Source organism: Planococcus citri, chromosome 2 (genome assembly GCF_950023065.1).
Source record: "Planococcus citri chromosome 2, ihPlaCitr1.1, whole genome shotgun sequence".
Taxonomy (NCBI): Eukaryota; Metazoa; Arthropoda; class Insecta; order Hemiptera; family Pseudococcidae; genus Planococcus; species Planococcus citri.
In genome coordinates this window covers 73036121-73058696 of record NC_088678.1, presented here as the reverse complement: position 1 = coordinate 73058696, position 22576 = coordinate 73036121, and the positions used below count along the sequence as shown (strand labels likewise).

General features: G+C 34.9%; 1 protein-coding gene across 1 annotated transcript; it reads left to right on the top strand.

The window, feature by feature from the left end:
* Positions 1 to 2097: 2097 nt before the first annotated feature.
* On the top strand, positions 2098 to 17779 carry LOC135837660 (fatty acid synthase-like). Its single transcript, XM_065353013.1, has 37 exons — positions 2098 to 2376; positions 2488 to 2625; positions 2708 to 2881; positions 2965 to 3159; positions 3240 to 3478; positions 5004 to 5234; positions 5311 to 5508; positions 5590 to 5721; positions 5789 to 6019; positions 6101 to 6290; positions 6814 to 7043; positions 7126 to 7430; positions 7515 to 7770; positions 7848 to 7956; positions 8037 to 8306; positions 8372 to 8551; positions 8626 to 8777; positions 8845 to 9009; positions 9723 to 9866; positions 9949 to 10104; positions 10213 to 10415; positions 10576 to 10815; positions 10899 to 11022; positions 11097 to 11270; positions 11359 to 11538; positions 12507 to 12705; positions 12813 to 12993; positions 13075 to 13220; positions 13454 to 13701; positions 13780 to 14104; positions 14252 to 14401; positions 14479 to 14673; positions 14744 to 14893; positions 16522 to 16643; positions 16737 to 16994; positions 17087 to 17329; positions 17450 to 17779. Exons 1-37 carry the CDS (start codon positions 2223 to 2225, stop codon positions 17558 to 17560), a joined length of 7098 nt encoding a protein of 2365 aa, XP_065209085.1. The 5' UTR covers positions 2098 to 2222; the 3' UTR covers positions 17561 to 17779.
* Positions 17780 to 22576: the final 4797 nt, after the last annotated feature.

Here is a 22576-nt window from a genome sequence, read left to right as displayed (position 1 = left end):
TATGTTCGGGAAACAATTTGCTTTAATGGGTGTAATAGAGTACCCTGCCCAATTGATCAGACCACAAAAAAGTGGAACTTTCAAAGAAAAATCACGTTGAAAAATGAAAGTTTTGAAAAAGCTCAAATCCTTCATTTCCAACAAAACAAATGAATATAAATTGGAAATTTTTTTCAAAAACAATTCAACATCGTTCCGCAGTAATGTCGATTTAAAGTTTTCTTTTGTCCCTTCATCTCCACCCATGCGATGAAAAGTTCTGAAAAAATTCAGGGAGGTACCCTCATGTATCTTCTAACTATACTTATTCGTGCACAGAATAAAATCTCAATTACGCGCTGATGCAAAATTTTCCCCCTGAAAAACACGTTTTTTTGTCCCCACCCCAGACTGAGGGGGATGGGGTAGGGGGTCGGTTATGGGCCCAAAATTATTTTTTCGGGGTACTAAACATACCCTGTGCGTTTCCTCAAAATCCGAGGTTGAGGGCATTTTGCCTATCTTCTCGGGGGGAGGGGGGGGGGGGGTGTACCATTTCAACACCTTTGTTCGAAATCATCGAGTTTTGTTTCAAATCTATACAAGTAGGTAAATAGTATTTGAAATTGAACAATCGAATCGTGCAAATTTCAAATCAAAATAATTATACTTAAGTTAATTAATGTTCACTTACCACCGCCGAGAGATAAAAACTCAACTGAATGAATAGCATGAAATATATGTTACGCTGGACAATTCTACGAAATCTGAAATCATAAACAAAAGGAATAAAATTCAAGTGGGTAGTTATACTTATCTTATATTCATTGATGAAAGAAGACGTTGACATCACGAATGTCTCTGTTAGATAGCATCTTTGTTGGTCACTTCCTAGTTGACGGCACGCTAATTCTCGAAAGTTGTAAGTTCATATTTTTTTGTACCACCCCTTCCTGCCCCGAACATCTAAAAAAATTTGATTTTCGCATTTTAAAAAGTCCTCTTTTTGTTCCAAAATTGCCAAACAAAAATCATGTTTTTTGCCAAATCTACTAGTAAGATTCCGTTTTTTGTTTTTTTTTTATCGAATTTCACCAAGTAAAGAAGTGCCGATTTTTGGAGGAAAAAAGTCAAAAAGCGTCAATCATTGGTAAAATAGTCAAATAGTGCTCATTTTTGAGAAACCGGGTGTCTAATAAAATTTCGAAATGAAAGAGTAGGACTTGAGTAGGACTTTTAGAAGGCCTTTCAGCAGGAGATTTTTCGAGCACTTATGGAATTTTTAAGGCGTGGGGGGAGTCAAAATTTATATTCAAGTTTTTAGCCTAATTTTTGTAAAATATGTTTGCTTTTCTGATCGTCTTCAAACATCTCACGATATTATCTAAAGAAGTAGACGCCAAAAAGATAACGTTTCATTTCAATTTTTCGTTTTATTTGCTCCTTATCAATTTTAAAAATGAATATCACATCATGTTCGCTTAAAATCAAATGGAAAAATTTCAAAGATGTATGTTGAAAATTCATGCTTTTACAAGCACATTTTAGAAAAATGAAGCCATAACAGGCATATTATATTACTTTACAGGCATATTATGTTACCTCAGGCTAAAACCGTAGGTATACAAGGTTGTGTTTGCCAATTGCACAGTTTTTTTTGTTAGAAAATTTCCATTTTTACAATAAGTAATATGTTTACTCAGGTATTGAAAATAAGTATGCAGTTCGTCAAATTAAATTAGACACACGTGGCCCAGACAAGGTTTCGTTTGGTCTACGTGCGACGTCCTGCTGGTAAGCCATATCGTTTACTTTGAAAAATTTTCACTATTCGTATTTTCATGAAAATTTCGTATAAGTATGCAATATGCATAATGATGACGTGAATTTCAAACATGTACCTATTTTGCATTCAAATTCTTCTCCCAGCCAGAGGTAAATCGTTATTTAACATAAAATTGCATTTAGTGAAATTTCTTATACACTAAATTCACCCAAACAATGTACCTAATTGTGGTATTCGAACAAGACAAGGTAAAAAAATTCCAACCAAGTTTGAATTTTAATTGCGAACAAATTTACATACTCATTTTATTCCGGCTACTTTCCTTTGTTCGAGCAATAGCTATCATACTTAAATCCGAGGAAATTCTGCTCCACAACCTCATTTTACAACTAACAACACCACAGATCACATCATGGTTTAATTTCGGCTCTGTTTGTGTTAAATTCTGCATGACACGATGGCAACACGACGCGACGATGTTTACAACTCGGATGATATTGTTATATCCGGAATTTCTGGAGTGTTTCCAGACAGTGAAAATGTTCAAGAACTCAAAGAGAATTTATTGTCGGGAAAAGATATGGTTTCGGTAGTTCACAGATACGGTGCCAGTAAGTTTATAATACGCCAACGAATTTTTCTCATTAAATGAATACTTTTCTTTTCGAAAAAAACAAACAAACATACAATTCGATGACTAAATAGGAATTTTTTTCTTAAAGGTGTAGCAATGGGATCAGTAAAAACGATCGATCGTTTCGATCACACGTTTTTCCACGTCACTCATCGCCAAGCTGAAGGTATGACTGTCGCCTCGAGGATACTTCTTGAGAAAACATTCGAAGCAATTTTGGATGCAGGTACATGAAATTCGCTACAGCTTACAAGCAGAAATCCGTTCGAAAAAATTCACTAAAAATGCAAACAATTCTCTGTGCAAAGGTTACAATCCGCAGCAAATAAAAGGTAAAAATATAGCAGTTATCTGCGGAATTTGGGATGGCAGCGATGAGGGTGATCCAGCTCGAGAAACCAAAATTGGAGATCACGACGTGGCCGTGCAAAGAGGCCAATTCACAGCCGCCAACCGGATTTCAAATTATTTGGATTTGCATGGCAATAGACCAATTTAATTAACATAATATAATTTTTCCAACGAACTTAAACGTATTTTATACAATTTACGCATTCAAAAACAGGACCTAGTTGTGGAGTGAACACGGCATGTTCTTCGTCCGGGTACGCTTTAGACATGGCCATTAAATACATCCAATGCGGTCAATGTGATGCAGCCATTGTGTGTGCACCTAATTTTAGTTTTTCTACCAAAGATCATATGAAGAATACTGTATTGCTTAGTTCAACAGGGCAATCCACACCCTTTGACATCACTGGTAAGATATTTTCATACCAAATCTAGGCATAATCCTACAACATCGACAAAATTTATCACTTATGAATGGAAATTTCGCAGCTGATGGTTATGTCAGGAGCGAAGCAGTGGTGAGCATTTTTTTACAAAAACGAACCCATGCGAAAAGGATTTACGCCAATATTATTCATTCGACAACCAACTGTGACGGGTTCAAAATGGAAGGATTCACGTATCCTTCCATCACACAACAAAAACAACTCTACGAACAATTCTACAAAAAGATCGACGTCAATCCGCAATCGATCTCGTATCTGGAAGCTCATGGAACAGGAACGCCGGTAAAAATGATGAAAATACATTCTAATCAAATGTAACAGGGTCATTCCTTGTTAATTCTACCAACGTTTTTGAGTCATGTCTTTCGATTTCGCTCAATTTTTTTTTCACAATATCTACCCACCCAGTAGATAAGAAACTCACAATCAGTTTGGTCCAATCCCCCTCAGGGGGCGGGTGGGGGACTTCCATTTTTTTCACATTATCTCGAGGTACTGAACTTCCGCAGCGCATTCCTCCAAAACTATGATATTTTGATCAAAACTAATTTCACAGTTCGAAAGGGTGTTAAATTTTGAACTTTTTAGGCATTTTGAAATTTTCAAAATTTGAAAGTTGATCTTTCAAGTTTCAAAATAGCGCTGTAAGTGGGAGCTTCCATTTTTAAAATTCTGAAAAAATTTCCATAGATGTACCTTTTGATGCTTTTTCGAAATATTCAAGTTTCGAGATGGGATCTCTTAGTGGCGGGGGAGCACCCCCACCCCCAATTTGGGGCAAAACTTTCGAAAAAAGTCTGGGGCATGTGATACATCGAATTGTATGTTTTTGGTAACGCTGAACACGAATATGACGTTAGATTTCTGATTGGACCCCATCCACGGCCCCCAGAACCTCTCCAAGGGGGGTAACCTAAAAAAAGTGGTTTCAATAGTGTGACACATGAAATAGTATGTTTTCAATATCGCTGAACACGAATATAGCCGTAGTTTTTAAAATTGACCTCACCCATGGCTCCCAGTACCCCGTCCAACCAAAAATCTGACGTCATATTCGTGTTCAGCATCACCAAAAACATACTATTTGATGTGTCGCACGAAAAAACCATATTTTGAACTTTTACCCCATTTGAGGAGGTGCTGGGGGCCGTGAATAGAGTCCAATCAAAAATCTAACGTCATATTCGTGTTCAGCATTACCAAAAACATACAATTCGATGTATCACATGCCCCAGATTTTTTTCGAAAGTTTTGCCCCAAATTGGGGGTGAGGGTGCTCCCCCTCCACCAAGAGATCCAATCTCGAAACTTGAATATTTCGAAAAAGCATCAAAAGGTACATGTATGGAAATTTCTTCAGAATTTTAAATAGTAGCTCCCACGTATAGCACCATTTTGAAATTTAAACTTTCAATTTGAAAGTTCAACCTTCGACTTTTGAAAATTTAAAAATGCTTAAAAAGTTCAAAATTCAATACCGTTTCGAGCTGTGAAATCAGTTTTGATCAAAGTACATATCATAGTTTTGGAAGAATGCGCTGCTGAGAAGTTTAGTACCTCGAAAAAATGTGAAAATAATGGAGGCCCCCTCACCCGTCCACTGAGGGAGCTGGGATCAAAGTAATTGCCGGTTTCTTATCTAAGTACTGGGTGGGTAGATATTGTAAAAAAAATTTGAGTGAAATCGAAAGACATGACTTTCAAAATCGCATTTTTTTGGTCGAATTGACATGGAATGACCCAACAGATACTTACATTTAAAGTACAAAAAATCGATTCTAACTCCATTATTTGTAAAAATTCTCAGGTCGGAGATCTTGTAGAAGGTACATCAATCGAAGAGTTTTTCTGCAAAGGACGAAAAACTCCACTAAAAATTGGATCCGTTAAATCGAATATAGGCCATACTGAAGCAGCTGCCGCATTATGCGGAATTATCAAATTAATCATATCTTTCGAAAGTGGTTTAATTCCACCGAATTTACACTTCAATAATCCTAATCCAGACATCAAAGGTCTGCACAATGGGAAACTAGAAGTATGGAACACGCCAAGTACATAGATCATTAGACGGAATTTCACAAATAGATCATAATTATGTATCCATTTTAAAGGTTATAACAAAACCAACGCCGCTGGAAGGAGAATATTTCGCTTTGAATACATTTGGTGCAGGAGGAGCTAATGGACATGTTTTACTAACACCTCATAGAAAAATTAAAAAATCCAGAGCATCCAAAAGCGAAACGATACCAATAATAGTTGCAGTTTCAGGACGTACTGAAGAAGCCGTGGATTGTATTTTGAATGATGTAAGGATTTAAACTTGTTCACGCCCCCACCACCTCTTGAAATTGATAATTATCAACCATCTATTCTTGCTTTAAAATCAGATTGAAAAAAATTACGAAGATGAAGAATACGTGGCTTTGCTACATGAAATTTTCAGCGATGATATCAGCGGTCATTTACAAAGAGGATATATTATTTTACACAAAGACTCTCCTCACACAAAATCCAAAGCAGTAAGAATTCTTCGAGAATAAATTTCTCAAATAACGAATTACTTTCTCAACAGAATAAAAATTTCAGTTGTTTTCCGGTGATAAACGACCAGTATGGTTTGTCTTTTCGGGTATGGGATCACAATGGCCAGCGATGGGAAAATCGTTAATGAATTTGCCCATATTTGCCGAATCAATACGCAAATGTTACGAAATACTGCGAACAAAAGGAATCGATGTGATTAAAATTATCACAGAAGATGATCCGGAAATTTTCGATAACATTTTAAACTCGTTTCTAGGAATTGCAGCCATTCAAGTACTTTCTGCGATTCTTCACTAGAATTTTCAGCATTTCAAATCCGTGAAAGAGTTTAAAGTTGTGCTTATTTCACCGCAGATTGCATTATTCGATACTTTGAAAGCAATTGGTATTGAACCTGATGGAATAATCGGCCATTCCGTCGGAGAATTGGGATGTGGATATGCAGACAATTGCTTCACGACTGAACAAGTGATGCTGGCAGCTTATTATCGTGGATTGGTGTCGATGGAAACTGAATTAGTTCATGGCACGATGGCTGCAGTTGGTAATATATTTTGATCTATGTCACAGTCCATAACTGGATAAACGGGTTTTATTTAGAAATTAAATTTGAATGATATTTTTTCGACGCCAAAAATTCAATTTCCCATTGAACCGAAGTTCGTGAAAAAGAGTTCATATGTTTATTCGGCTCAAAATTCTTCAACGGTGCTAAAAAAGATTTTGATGATCTTCTACAGAACTTTCAACTCACTTTGATAAATCACATGACACTTCTTTTCTCGCAGATCTCAAAAATTATGAACCAATTTTGAGGTCAAAATTTTACGAAAATGATCAAATAACATTTCTTCTGCAATATTAGGTATATATTTGAATTTCTCGAAAAAATTTGATCCCGTTTCGGTAAATCGTACGAAAAATTTCCAAAAATTTCAAAACTATGCCTAATTTTTGAATGACTATGCAACAGTTCATTTTAACTCAAAATTGGAGAGTGCAAGTGAACGGTCATATTTTGGATTTATATTTCAAAAAGTTTTCACTAAACAAGTACCTATTTACAGGAGAGGGTTATGAAACTATGAAAGATCTTGTCCCAGCGGGAATCGAAATCGCTTGTCACAATTCTCCAAACAGCTGCACAATATCAGGTCCAACTTCGATGATGGAAACATTTATCGAACAGCTGACAGAAAAGAAAATATTTGTTCGAAAAGTTAACACAGCTAACATAGCATACCACAGTCGCTTCATTGCTCCACTGGGTCCAAAATTCGTTTCGCATTTGAAAAAGGTAAGATCAAGTTAGGGATTCGTCTAGTTCTTCGAGAAATATTCGTACCAGTTCATCATAATCCTATTGCAATCGTTTATAGATAATCCCTGAGCCAAAACTTCGTTCAGAAAAATGGATCTGTACTTCTGCTCCGGAGCAGGAATGGAATATGAAAAGAGTGAAATACTCTTCGGCCGAATACCACGCCCACAATTTACAAAATGCAGTATTATTTGAAGAAGGCTGTCGTCACATTCCTTCTAATGCGATAACTATTGAAATAGCTCCCCACGGTATCCTGAATACCATACTCGAACGTTCTCTACCCAAAACCGTATCAAATATATCATTAACGATGAAAAATCATAAAAATGAGGTCGAATTTTTCTTCAATTCATTTGGAAAGTGAGTATTCATCTACTCAGGCAACGTAAACAAAAAAATGTATCTTTTGTTTTTTTTAAAATCGAAATAATGCTACATCTGCAGACTATACGAAGCAGGATGCGTTCCTAAGTTGAGTGCGTTGTACCCTACTGTAGAATTTCCAGTCAGCAGATCGACTCCGATGATTTCACCACTGATCAAATGGCAACATGATGAACAATGGTCAGTGGGTAGACTAACCGACGAAGAGTTAATCACCGAACGAAATTTTATCATACGATCAAGTAATGATGAATACGAGTTCATTAAAGATCACGTTATAGATGGAAGAAATCTGTACCCTGGATTAGGATACCTGGTTTGTTGACTAACTATGAAAATAAATTATCTTCTATAGGTACGAAATAAGTATAAACGTGGATTTTATTTTTTCAGTGGCTAGTTCTAGAAACATTTTCTACTATTCATGGAAAGAAACCCACAAAGATACCAGTGATTTTCGAAAATGTTCGTTTTGAACGAGCAACCAATGTACCTGAGAAAGGTTACACAGATTTCATCGGCATTTAAAACAGATCCAAACAAGAAACTGTCCTTCTTCTAACCCGCTTAAAATCGTTTCAGATGTCCTCAAATTTCACGTAACAATTCAAATTAGTAGTAAAAGTTTTGAAGTGAGTGAAAGCGGTGCTGCTGTAGCCTCAGGAACCATTCGAATACTCGAAAACACTGATAAAAAATTAGAAAATACCGCATTGACCAATGATAAAGTCATGCTCTCAGATTCAGGATGTATTAACTTTCTAAGCACCAGCGATTTCTACAAGGAATTAAGACTTCGAGGATACCAATACAGAGGAGTATTCAAAAAGGTCTTTAGGGCGAAAAGTGATGGTGAGTGACGTCATCGACAAAACAGCTGAAAAATCCTCAAGTAAATAGCTGAATTCGTATTTCAGGTACATATGGCGAAGTACAATGGCACTATAATTACGTCAGTTTCATGGACACCATGGCCCAACTGCAGCTATTGAGCATTGATACTCGCGAACTTCTCGTACCAACTTTCATACAGAAAATCGTCATCGATTTTGAGAAACACTTTGAAATACTACAGTCTTTGGACGAGACAAACCGCAGTAAGCGTTCTTTGGTAACCAAGTTTCCATCGAATTGGAATAGCGTCAATTTAATAAATATACTCGTATTCCAGCACTTCCTGTCCATTTCCATCCCATCCATCGTCTCATCAGTTCGGGTGGTATTCAAATGTGGGATTTCCGCTGTTCCACAATCTCTCGTCAAAGAAGTCTAGCAGAGCCGGTATTGGAAAAGTATCAATTTATACCTTACACCAGCGAAGAGGTATGGAATCTATAACAACTTCGATTCGATATAATATTCTCAATCGTTTATCAAAATTTTCAAATAGGAAATGGATCAGAAGGAGGGGGTCCGACTATGCGTGAACATAATACTGCAAAACACGATGGAATTTCAAATAAAAATGTATGAATTACTCGATCCTGATTACACTACTGAGGATATGATATCACCTGCAATTAAGGATGCATTGAGTGATAAACCCTTTATCCAGGTGAGTCGTTGCATCGTATTTTTTTTAAAACCACTGAAAGTACATCAAATACCTTCACTACTTCTCGGACCATCCTGCAAAAAAATTGTCTTTATTTTAGGGACTTCTGAATATGATGTCATATGCATCATGAGACCTATCAAAACAAGTAAAGGGTGCCCAGAAATATTGAGCACCCCTAAGAAAGTTTTTCATTAAAAATATAGGTTGGCAACGTGAAATAGATGCATATGATTGGTGCAATGTTATCTCTCCAGTCCAACAACCAATCATGTGCAATCATTATTATCATTCGCTGTGACCAACCAAAGTATTTTAGTAGAAAACTTTTTTAGGGGTACTCGATATTTCTGGGCACCCTGTATGTTAAAATTTTGCAAGATATTCAAATATTTCTAATATCAGAATTGATTAAAATTTCATTGAAAACTTGAATCACAACTGAGGTTTGACTTTCGGGATTTGAAAAAAATAATTTCATGCTACTTGCTATCTATTAAAATTGGCCAAACACTGGACAGCCTTTCAAAAATGTTCAGCAGCATTTCCGTCGGATCATTTTGAATTTCTGGCGGAATTTTGACCCATTTTTAACGATCTCAAGATCACTTCATTAAAAACCCAAAAATGGAAACTTGAATTTTTTGGTGCACAAACATGCCCACCAATGAATTTCAAGTTACACATATACACTTAGACAGTAACCTTTTTAGGGAAATATCAACATCTTAATACCCAACTCCGAACAAGCAACTGCCATTCAGATGCCACATGAGGTTGCCATATCAAATGAAAAACTACCCAGCGATAAAAGTGTTACTTTGATAGCTTTGTCAAACATACAAAGAAAACATGACGTATGTATAGCCTTAAGACATTATGAGTGCATTTAATAAATTACTAATATACAGCCATAAAAGTGATCGTTTTTGTAATCAGGAACTAGAAAATATACGTAATTCGTTGAAAGATAATGGATTCCTCATCACGATAGAAACAACCGGCAAAAATTTCAATATTTATGAAACTTTAGGATTTAATGTTTGCTTCAGCCGTAAAATCAACGCAACAAAGCATATTCTACTACTGAACAAAGTTCGTACACAATTTAAAATAACTTTACTTAGCCCAATTGAATATCATTCATTCAGTCTTTATACAAGTAATGCTATCTTTTGGAATTTTACTTATGGTAATTCACAGTTGAAGGAAAACAAGCCAACGTTTAAAGGGATCAAAGTACATAGTGATTCGTTTGCTTGGGTATCGAACATTCGAAATAAACTGAAGACAATCGACTCCAATAGAAATGAAAAATTGGTCATTTATGGCGAAAAAGATCCGGAAAATGGAATAATAGGATTCTCAAATTGTATCAGAAGAGAAGATGTCGGAAAAGATTTAAGGTACGCCGTTCTTAATACTTACAGGAGCTGAGATTGAATATTTTGACATCAAATGTATCAAGGAAATTGACCCTACCTCCTCGAGTACTCTCAGACCAAAACTTTCACTGTTTGAGTGGTTAGCTGAAATTAATTTCACGTCCAATTTTGAAATTCAAAGGTTTGTTTTCATAATGGATCCAAAGGCGGCGAATTTTTCGTTGGAAAACACATTCTACAGATCGCAATTAGATAAGAATTTATCGCATAACGTTTACAAAGATGGACACTGGGGTTGTTATTGTCATTTAAAAACTGAACCGGTCCAAGAAATAGATGCTGCCCATGCATTTTGCACGCTGGAAGAACGAGGCAATTTTTCATCATTCAAATGGGTCGAAGGATCTCTGAATCCACAAACGTAACATATCCATTTTTCTAAAACAAATTCGTAGACTTTGGGAAATTGACCATTATTTCCGTTCATTTATTCCATAACCGCAGGTATCAAAACTCCAATGCAAATCTAGCATACGTTTATTACAGTAGTCTTAATTTCCGAGACATTATGTTAGCCAGTGGAAAAATGTCTACAATGGATGCATCCATTCATGATCGTCTATCAGAGGTAGGTATTTCATTGGCAAGCCAGAGTTGGCAGAATATATGTATAAAAAACTAATTCAATTAATTCGCATTTAGTGCTACACGGGTATAGAATTTTCGGGTAGAGATGAAACTGGATTGCGTATTATGGGCGTAGTGTCAAAAGAAGCTATTGCAACAATGGTTGAAACAACTCCTAATATGACATGGAAAGTACCAGATCATATAAGTTTAGAAGAAGCAGCCACTATCCCAGTAGTATACCTCACGGTAATTTCTAAAACATCGAAATAATTCAGAATTAAATTAAAGCTCATTAAAAACTTGCCTTATTTATTTTCTTTGGAACACACTGCAGGTTGTTTACGCTTTGTTTTTCAAAATAAATTTTAAACCAGGATCTTCCGTACTTATACACGCAGGCAGTGGTGGAATTGGACAAGCAGCCATTAACATATGCCTTCATTACAACTGCACTATTTTCACAACCGTTGGTACCTCAGAAAAAGTTCAATTCATCAGGAAAACTTTTCCTCAAGTATAAAATAAAATTTCACATCTTATAATATAACCAAGTGACAGAAATTACGAGTAAAGTGAGAAAAACATTTTTAGCTGTGGGTGTGCCTCTAGAGGAAAAACGTGAGTGTTCTAGAATAGGGGTTTTTCGAATCGTTCTTTGCTCCAGTTCTTACCCTACCCAAAGAAGGACTTTTTGACAGTTTTTTAAGATAAAAAATGAAATTTGCTGACAACTTGAGCGCAAAACAGGACCTTTTTAACGATTTTTTAAAAAATAGTACTCGTAATTTATTGATGAAAAGTGTAGGTTTAACACAATTTTGAAAAAAGTGGGACTTTTTGATCAAATTGCTAAAAAATGAGACCTTTTTGGAAACCTGACGAAAAACAGGTCTTTTCTGACAAATTTGGCCAAAAATAAAGGACTTTTATTGAGCAATTTTGAAAAAAAAAAAACAATGCTTTTCAACAAAAAATAAAGCATCATGAAAATTTTGAAAAAATTGAAGCTTTTTGATAATTTTACTGAAAATGAGACCTTTTTTTTGTAACTTTGACAAAAACAGGATTTTTTGACGAAAGGCAGAAAAAATTATTTAAATGAAATTTCGAGCAGAAAACAGGACTGACAATTTAATTCGGTACAACAAAAATTAAGATTTTTTACAACAATTTGGGCGAAAAACATACAATTGGTAAAATATGAAAATTTTCTGTTCATTTTAATAAAAAAGTAATTTTTTGATAGGGATAAAAAGCTGGGTCAGTGCAGAATCTCAAAATATTGTTTTATGGGACCGGGCCATTTTTTTCAAAACAGATTGGGTAAAGGTCAATGCCCTCCCCCTCCCTGAAAGAGTATCACCAGAGTTAAATTTTTTCTGAGACGCTTCCAACTCAAAACGAAGGTCTTCACTGAATTAGCTCACAATCCTTTGACATTTTTTTTGCATTCCAATCTTAAGAAATACGCCTGTTGTGCAGATTCCTGAAAGCCATATTGGTAATTCGAGAAATACCTCTTTTCTAAAATTAATAATGGAACAGACGAATGGTCGTGGGGTTGATGTAGTCCTCAACAGTCTATCTGAAGAGAAACTACAAGCTTCAATAAAATGTTTGGCTGATAGTGGAGATTTCTTGGAAATTGGAAAATTCGACATGATCAAAAACAATTCTCTAGGTAGGTATTTGAAGACAAACACGCACCATCACAACGTAATGCGGAGAAGAGCACAACAAATTATCCTTTACAACACTCACATTTGATAACCGAATGATTTTTTTTAGAATTGAGGCATTTCCTGAAGAACATATGTTTCTATAGCGTACAGTTAGATCTCATCATGCGAACTGACATCAAACTACTAAGTGAACTTGGAGATAGGATGCAAAATATGATCAATCAAGGAATAATCAAACCAATAAAAAGAATCGTTTTTCAAGCCAATGAAGTAGAATCAGCTTTCAGGTAACTAGGTTCCAACAAAAAGCGACCCCTCTATTTATTATTGTGAAAAAAGATTAAAACAGTATTTTCCACCGTCTTCAGATATATGGCAGCCGGAAAACACATGGGAAAAGTTTTGATAAAAATAAGAAATGAAGAGAACAACCTCAAAGCTAGACCGACTTTGAAATATATGAAAGTTAAACCTCGAGTTCTCTGTACTGAAAGCAGTTCGTATATAATAGTAGGTTCGTATAAACGCTGAATATTGTTGACCATCTTCATAAAACTATTCATAATCAAGCACTGCGCCTCATTGTCAGTATGAGAAACAGTTTTTGAATAAGTACATTATAATAAACACTTTAGTTGATAAAAAATACTCCTAGTGAGAAGTGTTTCATCATGGAGCAAAGGGAGCGAATTATTTATTATAAATATCCAAAAAAAAATAGAGAATACTACATTCGTATCATTTCAGGAGGTTTAGGAGGATTCGGTTTGGAGTTAGCAGATTGGTTGGTTGTACGAGGAGCTCGTAATATTGTACTGAGTTCTCGGACCGGAATAAAAAATGGCTATCAATCGTATCGAATAAAACAATGGCAGTCATACGGTGTCAACGTAAGAATCTTCACAGAAGACGTTACGAAAGAATCAGGGGTCAGAAATCTACTCCAAACAGCCATTTCCTTAGGACCAGTAGATGGAATATTCAATCTCGCTGTGGTAAGTATCTTTTATTTCAGCTAATTATCCAGTTGACCAAATTTGAATATTGTTTTCATAAATCATATGCTTATGTAGATCCTCAAAGATGATGAATTTGCAAAACAAACCGAAGAACATTTCATCATTAGCAATGAGCCGAAGGCAATTGCAACGAAACATCTGGATGTTTTGAGCAGAAAAATGTGCCCAGATTTGAAACATTTTGTCGTATTTTCGAGTGCAGTTTGTGGTCAAGGGAATCAATGCCAAACCAACTATGGCTACGCTAATTCTGCAATGGAAAGGATATGTGAACGCAGATTTGCAGATAAGTTACCAGCATTGACAGTACAGTGGGGTGCCATCGATGATGTCGGTATCGTTGCTGATTTGGCAGAACAAAATATTCCATTTGCTATAAGTAAGATGACGTCTCAGCATTCAATAATTTTCTGATTCTTCTCGGTATCCCAGTTTGACTCAATGAAACAAATTTGTAATTAATCTCAAACTGGGATATCTTGAGACATGAACTTGCGTTATCGGCGGTAAAAATCTCAAATTACAGTTGGAACATTGAAACAAAAACTCAAATCTTGCTTGGAGATATTGAATTTATTCATGAAAGAAGCGTCCAGTCCCATTGTAAGCAGTATTGTAGTAGCTGAGAAACGTTATTTGGATTCAAATATCGTCAACACTGTAGCAAATATACTAGGTAGGTACAAGTTTTCATCGCTCATCCATCTTAATTCTCAAAAGCAACGCGATTTCAACGAATTCGGATTAATTTAGGTATTAAAGATCTCAAGACAATCAATCAATCGTGGACGTTACCTGAACTAGGAATGGATTCCATAATAGCTATTGAACTTAAACAAATTCTTGAATCTGAATTCAACCTAATCTTCAGTACCAAAGATTTACAAAACATGACTTTTGTTAAATTGAATCAAATGAAGGAGGAAAAAGAACACAGACCAAAATCTGGTAATTTTTCAACACTGAATCAGAGACATGAAAGTTATCCCAACTCTTTCATCAAGTACTTCTTACGCAGATGCCAAAGTGAAATCACACATTCAAATCTTTATGGATGAAATGCTTTCGAACAAGTGGATTCGTCGAATTCCATTCGAAACAAACGATAAAGAAAATGTAATTCTGTTCAATGAGAAGCCAACAGTATTCATGCTCCCTGGATTAGAAGGTAATAATAACTGGGGAGAAAATCCCTTGCAATAGAATTGGACCGGCAAGGCACTTCGTTAAATGGTCCTAAAAAAGATGTTGTTTTTTTTGCTAAAATGTCAGAAAAGACCTAGCTTATTTTGGGTTTTCGGAGTGTCACAATTGGAATGCGGAGCCTAGAAACCCCTATTTTCAAAACGCCTCAGGTCCAAATAAATTTTCGCATAGGTTGATGGTGAATACTCATTTACTCATGCTCTTTTAGTGTGAATTTTGGACTAATTTAGCAGGAAAATGGTTACTTAGAAGGTGTCATAAAGTCGAGTAGCCAAAATAATCATAAACCCCTAAACAGTATAGCATAAAAGAGGTCGATTCCACTGCCATTTTGAACCAAAGTTTCCGAAAAACGGCGAGCATAACAGGAGAAAATCGAATTTTCTAGCACCACCCTCCTACCCCCTTTTAATTTTGAGTAAAAGGAACAGTTGTAAAATTATTCAAAAATGACTTACAGCGCACGCAAATGGGTTGAATATCGTAAGAAATTCAAATATTACCAAGAACAAAATGTTTTTTGTGAGCATGTTTGAATACTTTTGCGCTCACTATTGGTATTGGGTCGTGATTTTATTCTATCGTTTCTGAATGAATTTCAGGCAAATTATCAAAATAGGTTAAAATTTGGCCAAAAATTATAAGAATTCATATCTCGTTTCTGGCATTTGAAATTGTCAAGAGACGCTAAAAATATTACGAATTTCTTCTCCAGGTAACCCACTTTGAACCCCAAAATAAGGATTCAATTCCCAAAACAAAATTATTTAAAATCGCGCAAAAAAGATCTGATAAAAACTTCCGATTTTCTACAGAAATTTTAACCAATTTGAATAAGCCGCATGACAAGTTTTCAGGAATCCCCAAAATTATGATCCAATTTTTGACTCAAAATTCTTCAATAATTTTCAAACACATTTTCGTTGTATCTGAATATTTGAAGCATATGTTTCCAAAACGCACTAAGTCCATTTTCAATGATTCTGAGGTTGCAAGGCCATCTAGCATAAAGTTGCCGCCCAAAATGGCTGATTTCTACGTTCCCAAATTGTACTAAGTACCATGATTTTCTTATCAATATTTTTTTGGACTTGGTGCGTTTTGGAAACGTAATGCTTCATTTATAGAATTTTTGAGCTCCTGACTAAACCACGAGGTGCGCAACCATTTTTGTGCCATTTTCCGGATCTGCCCAATTGTCACACTTGAGGGGACTAGAGTTTACTATACGAGACTATCGAAAGACTGAGGCAATTCAGCTTCTTGATAATTCGGTAGTCAAGAGAAGATTAGACCGCACCAAGCCAATGGATCTAATTTAAAGTACTTCCTGTTGGGATGATGGTACAGACCTGACCCCCTATCATGTTATACTTGATATTTTTTATTTTATTTTAATAATAAGTTCATTGTTAATTGTGTAGGAGAATGCCTATCGGCAGTGCCTAATACATGCCTTATTAGTTTGAAAAAAAAATTTGAGAATTAGTGGGTTTTGTACCCCTCCCAACCCCCCCCCCCCCCGTTATAATTGCGATATTCTAAATTATCATACATTATACAAGTACATATGTTTGGAAAAAATTACAGGACTGGCAATGACGATGGAACCATTGGCTAAAAAACTACCCGGACAAAAGTTATGCTTTCAGTATTACTTTGGCGAAGTTGCAGGTTTTTCGTATGCAAAATTACCGGATTACTTTGCTGATGTAAATTTCGATTTCACTTACGTATAAGTATATTGTACATATCTTTCATCCGCATCACAAAATTTACTCTCGATTTTTTTTTTTTTTTTGCAGTACATCTTGAAGAATTTCAAACATGACCGCGAATTCTACCTCATTGGACACAGTTTAGGAGGACTGATAGCTTTAGAAGTGGCTAATATTTTGGAAAAACGTGGAAAACTAGGATATCTATGCTTGATGGAATGTTCACCATCGTACTATAAACAAAAGCAGAGCGGTCGGGAATCTCTTTCGAATGAGGAACAAATGCAGAACAGGGCTTGTGTAAACGTGATGCGAACACTATTACCGATAAAGGCTACAAAAGAAGTAAACACCTAATATAAATAAGATAACTCGAACAAAAATATATTTAATGAAACATTCAACCAATCATACCTACATTTGCATACATTTTACAGAATATTGAATTGATAAATAATCAACGAGATTGGCAATCCAAAAAAAAGCTATGTTTCTCATTGCTAGCGTCGGTGTTGAATAATGATAAGAATATTTTGGGTCAATTACTCGACAGAATTTATGGTCAAATTAAAGCATTACTCGATTACGACCCTCCTCAGGTATTGCTAGAATCATCTTGCGAGCTGATCAGGAGTATCGAAGATCCAATCGATTCAGACGAAGCTTATAGCTTATCACAGGTACATGAATATTTATTAATTTTTTCGTTTATGAAATCAAAATATGCGCGAGATGTCTGATTTATACATAGAATCTACTTGTTAAAAACTTAATCTAACTCTCGTCTTGTTATTTTTCAGTATTTCAAAAACCCTATCAAAATTAATAAAGTTGACGCTGATCACGTTTCTATACTACGTCATCCAGATACTTCAAAAATTATAATGGAATGCCCAATATGGAAAGAGTAATTCGATCACCGATTCAACATTTCAAATGTGCTCATACTCAACATCACAGTCATGGTACACCGAACTTCTTTGAGTGATGAATAAGGATAAAAATTTCAATTAAAAATCTGTAAACAAACCACATCTTGACATCTAAATAATTTATGCAGATGTACTTGTATTACATATGTATTTTTTTTATATCATAATGAAATGAATAAAAATACAACGAATGAATAAGCACAATATTACTTCTAGATAAATACAAACATTGGGCACTCATTTCATTTTCAATCAAGTACAGGGGCAAAAAATTAAATATTCTTCAGAATATTTTTTTTCGAATTTTTTTATGGGTTCCTACCTACCAACTTAGAAAAAAAAACAAAAAATTCACGTGAACAAGACGCTCGTCTTGAAATTTGAAAAATCAATTTTAGAGAAGTAACTATACCAATCAGCAAAACAATTCTCGATCGAGACAATAAACCAAGAAGAACATCCAAAAATACACTATCACGCAAAATTTTAAGAACCGTTTTTCATTATTCAACTTTTGATGAACTTTTGAAAAATTCCAAGGCTGGTGGAAAACCAAAGGAGAATCGAAAGAGGGCCCAAAGCATATCACCAGCAAAAATGTCAGAAGCTGCAATTCGTTTTTCTATTCTTGGAGAATTTTTCAACATTCAAATTATGAGCCAAAATTAGAAATACTTGATCACAGAAAAATAAATACCAAAAAATCTGAAATTTTGACAAAACCAAGGCATTTTTGACCTCTTGAGTCAATTGGCGACGGTTTGAAAAAACGCTGTAAATGGACCGAAAATAATATTCAACTTCTATAAACTAGATTTGCCATCTTTGTGACTCTTCCGATCGATTTAGACAAATATTTTCAAAATCATTTTTTGCCCGTTCAGATCTAAAATTCTTTCCAGTGATTATTTTTGAAAAAAAATTTACAGAACTTTTTTTGAAAGGTGTTTATAATTTAGGGTTGTTGACGATACCTTCATTACTCGCCATCACTCTTGCTTTCAAAATTGTTATGGTCTTCATCAACATTGAACATTAATTTATTCAAATGATCACCACTTGTCAAATTGGATCGTTAACAATGACGCACACATATCATGCATACAAAGTAAACGTACATTTTCATAATCATATGAAGGGTGGTTTTCCAAAACGCATTAAGTCCGTTTTTTTCGAAATTGATTTTTTCGCGCCATTTGGTTAGTGACGTCAGGACACATCATCTGAGACGCATACCTACCTAAAATACCTATTTTATCCATGTTCTTTCCGGCTTTTTGTGAAATTGTTGAAATGCGCTTGATTTTCCAAAACGCATTAAGTCCATGTTTTTTAACGCTTGTAGAATCGCTTGTTCCCATACGAACTGATTTTTAAAATTTTATAGTATGTTGTATATGTGCATCCTTAGGAAGTATCGCCACAGAAATTTTCAACCCCCTCCCCCCCATATTTACCCCTCAAAAATGACGTTTTCAGTTTTTTAACTTATTTTATGGTATTTAACAATGACGATTGCGAGGTACATTTTAGAAACACCTTTTTTGGACGTATTTTTGACCCAATACCTTTTTCGAAATTTTTGCGGTGGTGCGCCATGTTAGAAAATTGGGAAATGTGTGTGTGGGGGGGGGGGGTGAAATGGGAATTTTGGGGAAAATGACTATCAACGAGTACGGTGTCGTTTTCTTATGATTCGATATCGCTGAGCACGAATATGACGTTAGATTTTGTTTTACACCCCCACAGCCCCTCCGGAGCCCTCAGCCCCCACCTCAATTTTCACTATTTTGGGAATGAAGTTACTTTGATGACGTTGGTATCGTTGTCTTATAATTCGATACCACTGAGCACGAATATGGCGTCAAATTTTCTCCTACACTGAAACTGCCCCTCCGGAGCCCTCAGCCCCCTCCTGAATTTCTATTCATTTTTGAAATAAAGTTATGTACTTTGATGAATTTGGTGTCGTTTTCGTTGTTTTCTTATGATTCGATACTCACTCAGCCCTCTCCTAAATTTCCACCATTTTCAAAATTAAGCTGCTTTTACAACATGGAATCTTTTTCATACGAATTTCGCGCTCAGCAGTATCGAATCACAAGAAAACGACATCAATATCAACGTAATTCGAAAATATAAGGCAAAAACTTTCAAAAAATCACAATTCCTCAGAAGTGAAATACAAACATAATTTTTGATAAGAGGTTTTGAATTGAATGGTAATATGCAAGCTGGAAAGGAGAAAAGGCAGAAAAATGTACTTTTAGCGTGGTGTTTTTTTTAATTCTTCAATTTGTGCACTCGCGATTGAAAATAAACAGTAAGTAGTAGGAACCATTTTGTTGGAAATTGATTTTCCTACAAGATGGTACTTTCATTTTATAATTATCTTATAGTTACCTCATAATTTTCCTGAATGAATGCTCATTTTTCAACATAAAACGTCTAGTGGTTTTCCAAAACGCATTAAGTCCATGTTTTTCAACACTTGTTGAATCTCTTGTGCAACATTCAACTCAACACCGCGTGTTGGATCATATCAAGCTATACCTAAACTTCAATGTTAGGTTGGTTGCATACTCAAAATAAGCCCTCTAATGAAATGGGAGTATGTTTTATGCTTTTTCTCGGAACTTACTTTTGGGACTTAATGCGTTTTGGAAAACCACCCTTCATATGTACTAAGAAAATTCACGTCATCCCTTCAAATACGAAATTTCCGAGAAAATATGAATAATGAAAATTTTTCAAAGTAAACTGTATGACTTGACAACAAGATTTACGTCACAACTGCAGGCCACAAGTCATTTCAGAAGATTTTTGAAAATCAGATATTATTCTGATTCACAAAAAAAGATGAAAAAGTGACATTAACAATTTACAAACCTACATATTATAACTTTAGGCACAGCATTATAAAAAAAATTTTAAAAAAACTAATAGAAACCAGAATACGTACACAACTGAAATACGCGGGAGAGATGGATATTTGTAGTTTTTTCCAGTTTTCTGAGTTCAGCAGCTTTACCTGTGTACACAAAACTTCAAAAATTCGCCAAAAATCGAAAAATCAACTTGAGAAGCTGAAAATTGGGGGGAATGGGTGTTTTTTGAGGTCCTCTTTCCAACAGTCCAAAAGTTTCATTCAAATCGGAGATTATCATGTGGGGGGCTTCCCTTGTGAGAATATCTACAAAAGTCCTCTTTTTATTCCAAAATTGCAAAACAATAGTCCTGTTTTTTTTTCCAAATTTACATGTAAGATTCTGTGTGTGTGTGTTTATACAGAATTTGGCCAAGTAAAGAAGTGTTGATTTTTTGGAGGAAAAAAGTTAAAAAGCGTAAATTATTGATGAAATAGTCAAGAAGTGCTAATTTTTGACACATTTGTTAGAAAGTGTCAATTTCTGGTAAAATTATCGAAAAGGGTCAATTTTTGCCGAAAATTGTCAAACATCCTGTTTTTGCCAAGATTGCTCAAAAAAATCCTGTTTTTGCAAAAATCGTCAAAAATTCCAGTTTTTTATCAAAATTATCAGAGAATCAATTTTTAGCGAGTTGGCAAAACATTGTAATGTTTTTACGTACAAAATCCCCTTGCCAAAATTGATCAGAAAGTGCATTTTTTCTTTTTGGCATGAAAAAATCAAATATTTCTAATTTCGCTGAAATTGAAATACATGAATAATATTTTGAGTTCTAGTTTAGACATGACGTTTAACCAGGTAAGTCCTCCGGAAAGAGAAGCCTATCAAAGATTCCCAAAATGGATCAATCCAATTTCACACTAGCAGGTAGAAAATTCCAAGCAACTGTTTCGGCAGTTTCATGCTGATGGGATACTAATAACTTTTCGTAAGAAATCAACCCACATGGTAGGAAATGAACATTTAAAATGATGAATTCCAATAAAACATGGAAAGATTTCAAAGTTGAATGTTGAAAATGCATGCTTTCAACAAGCAGGTTTTAGACAAACGAAGCCATTACAGGCAAATTATGTTACTTCAAGCAAATACCATAGGTACATACAAGGTCGTGTTTGGTAAATTGCACATTTTTTTTTTTTTAGAAATTTTCCATTTATACGCTAATTTATGTTTACTATAAGCTATTAAAAATAAGTAGTTCATCAAATTAAATTAGACACACATGAACCAGACAAGCTGGTAAGCCATATCGTTTACTTTGAAAAAATTTCACTATTCGTATCTTTACAGAAATTTCGTATAAGTATGCAATGCATAATGATGACGTGGATTTTCTTAGTACCTATATCACTACATTGATTTCATCATGGAATTGTACATTTATTCGAAGAGGTGGAATTTTCAAAAAAAAAAAAAAAAAAGAATATCGCAGGTATTTCACTCCGGTTGCTATCTAAGCCATTTTTCAAAAAATGGGTAGCTGAAATTTGGTGTAAACCTTTATTTCGAACGGTTCTGGAGCCTCCAGCAAATCTTCGGTTTGCCCAGTTTTTGTAAAGAAAAAAATCGAAGATTTCTAATTTCACTGAAATTGAAATACATGAGGTATATTTCGAGTTGATATTAGCTTTATAGGTAATAGCTGGTCAATCCTTTCCACCAATCACTGGGTAATATAATAATAAGGAAAGAGAACGCTATGTAAGTCAGTGCCATGTCCATTACACCAACTCATTAGACTATTAATAAGTTAATACGTTGAAATTTAAAAAAAAACAAACCGATGATTCGACGTAATACCGAGAAATTACACAAACATGCACCTATTTTACATTCAAATTCTTCTTCCAGCAGAGCTAAATCGTTACTTAACATAAAATTGCATTTAGTGAAATTTCTTATACACTAAACTCACACAAACACTGTACCTTAATTGTTGTATTAGAACAAGACAAAGTAAAAACATTCCAACCAATTTTGAATTTTAATTGCGAAGAAATTTACATACTCATTTTATTATTATCTATGATATACTTAAATTCCAGGAAATTCTGCTCCACAA

What these genes read in the sequence shown, in the direction of transcription:
- LOC135837660 (XM_065353013.1), top strand. Translation starts at nt 2,223, where the DNA reads ATGGCAACACGACGCGACGATGTTTACAACTCGGATGATATTGTTATA. An exon ending in CACACCCTTTGACATCACTG is followed by an intron (nt 3,160 to 3,239) that starts GTAAGATATTTT and finishes GAAATTTCGCAG; the next exon opens with CTGATGGTTATGTCAGGAGC. An exon ending in TCAGGAAAACTTTTCCTCAA is followed by an intron (nt 11,539 to 12,506) that starts GTATAAAATAAA and finishes CCTGTTGTGCAG; the next exon opens with ATTCCTGAAAGCCATATTGG.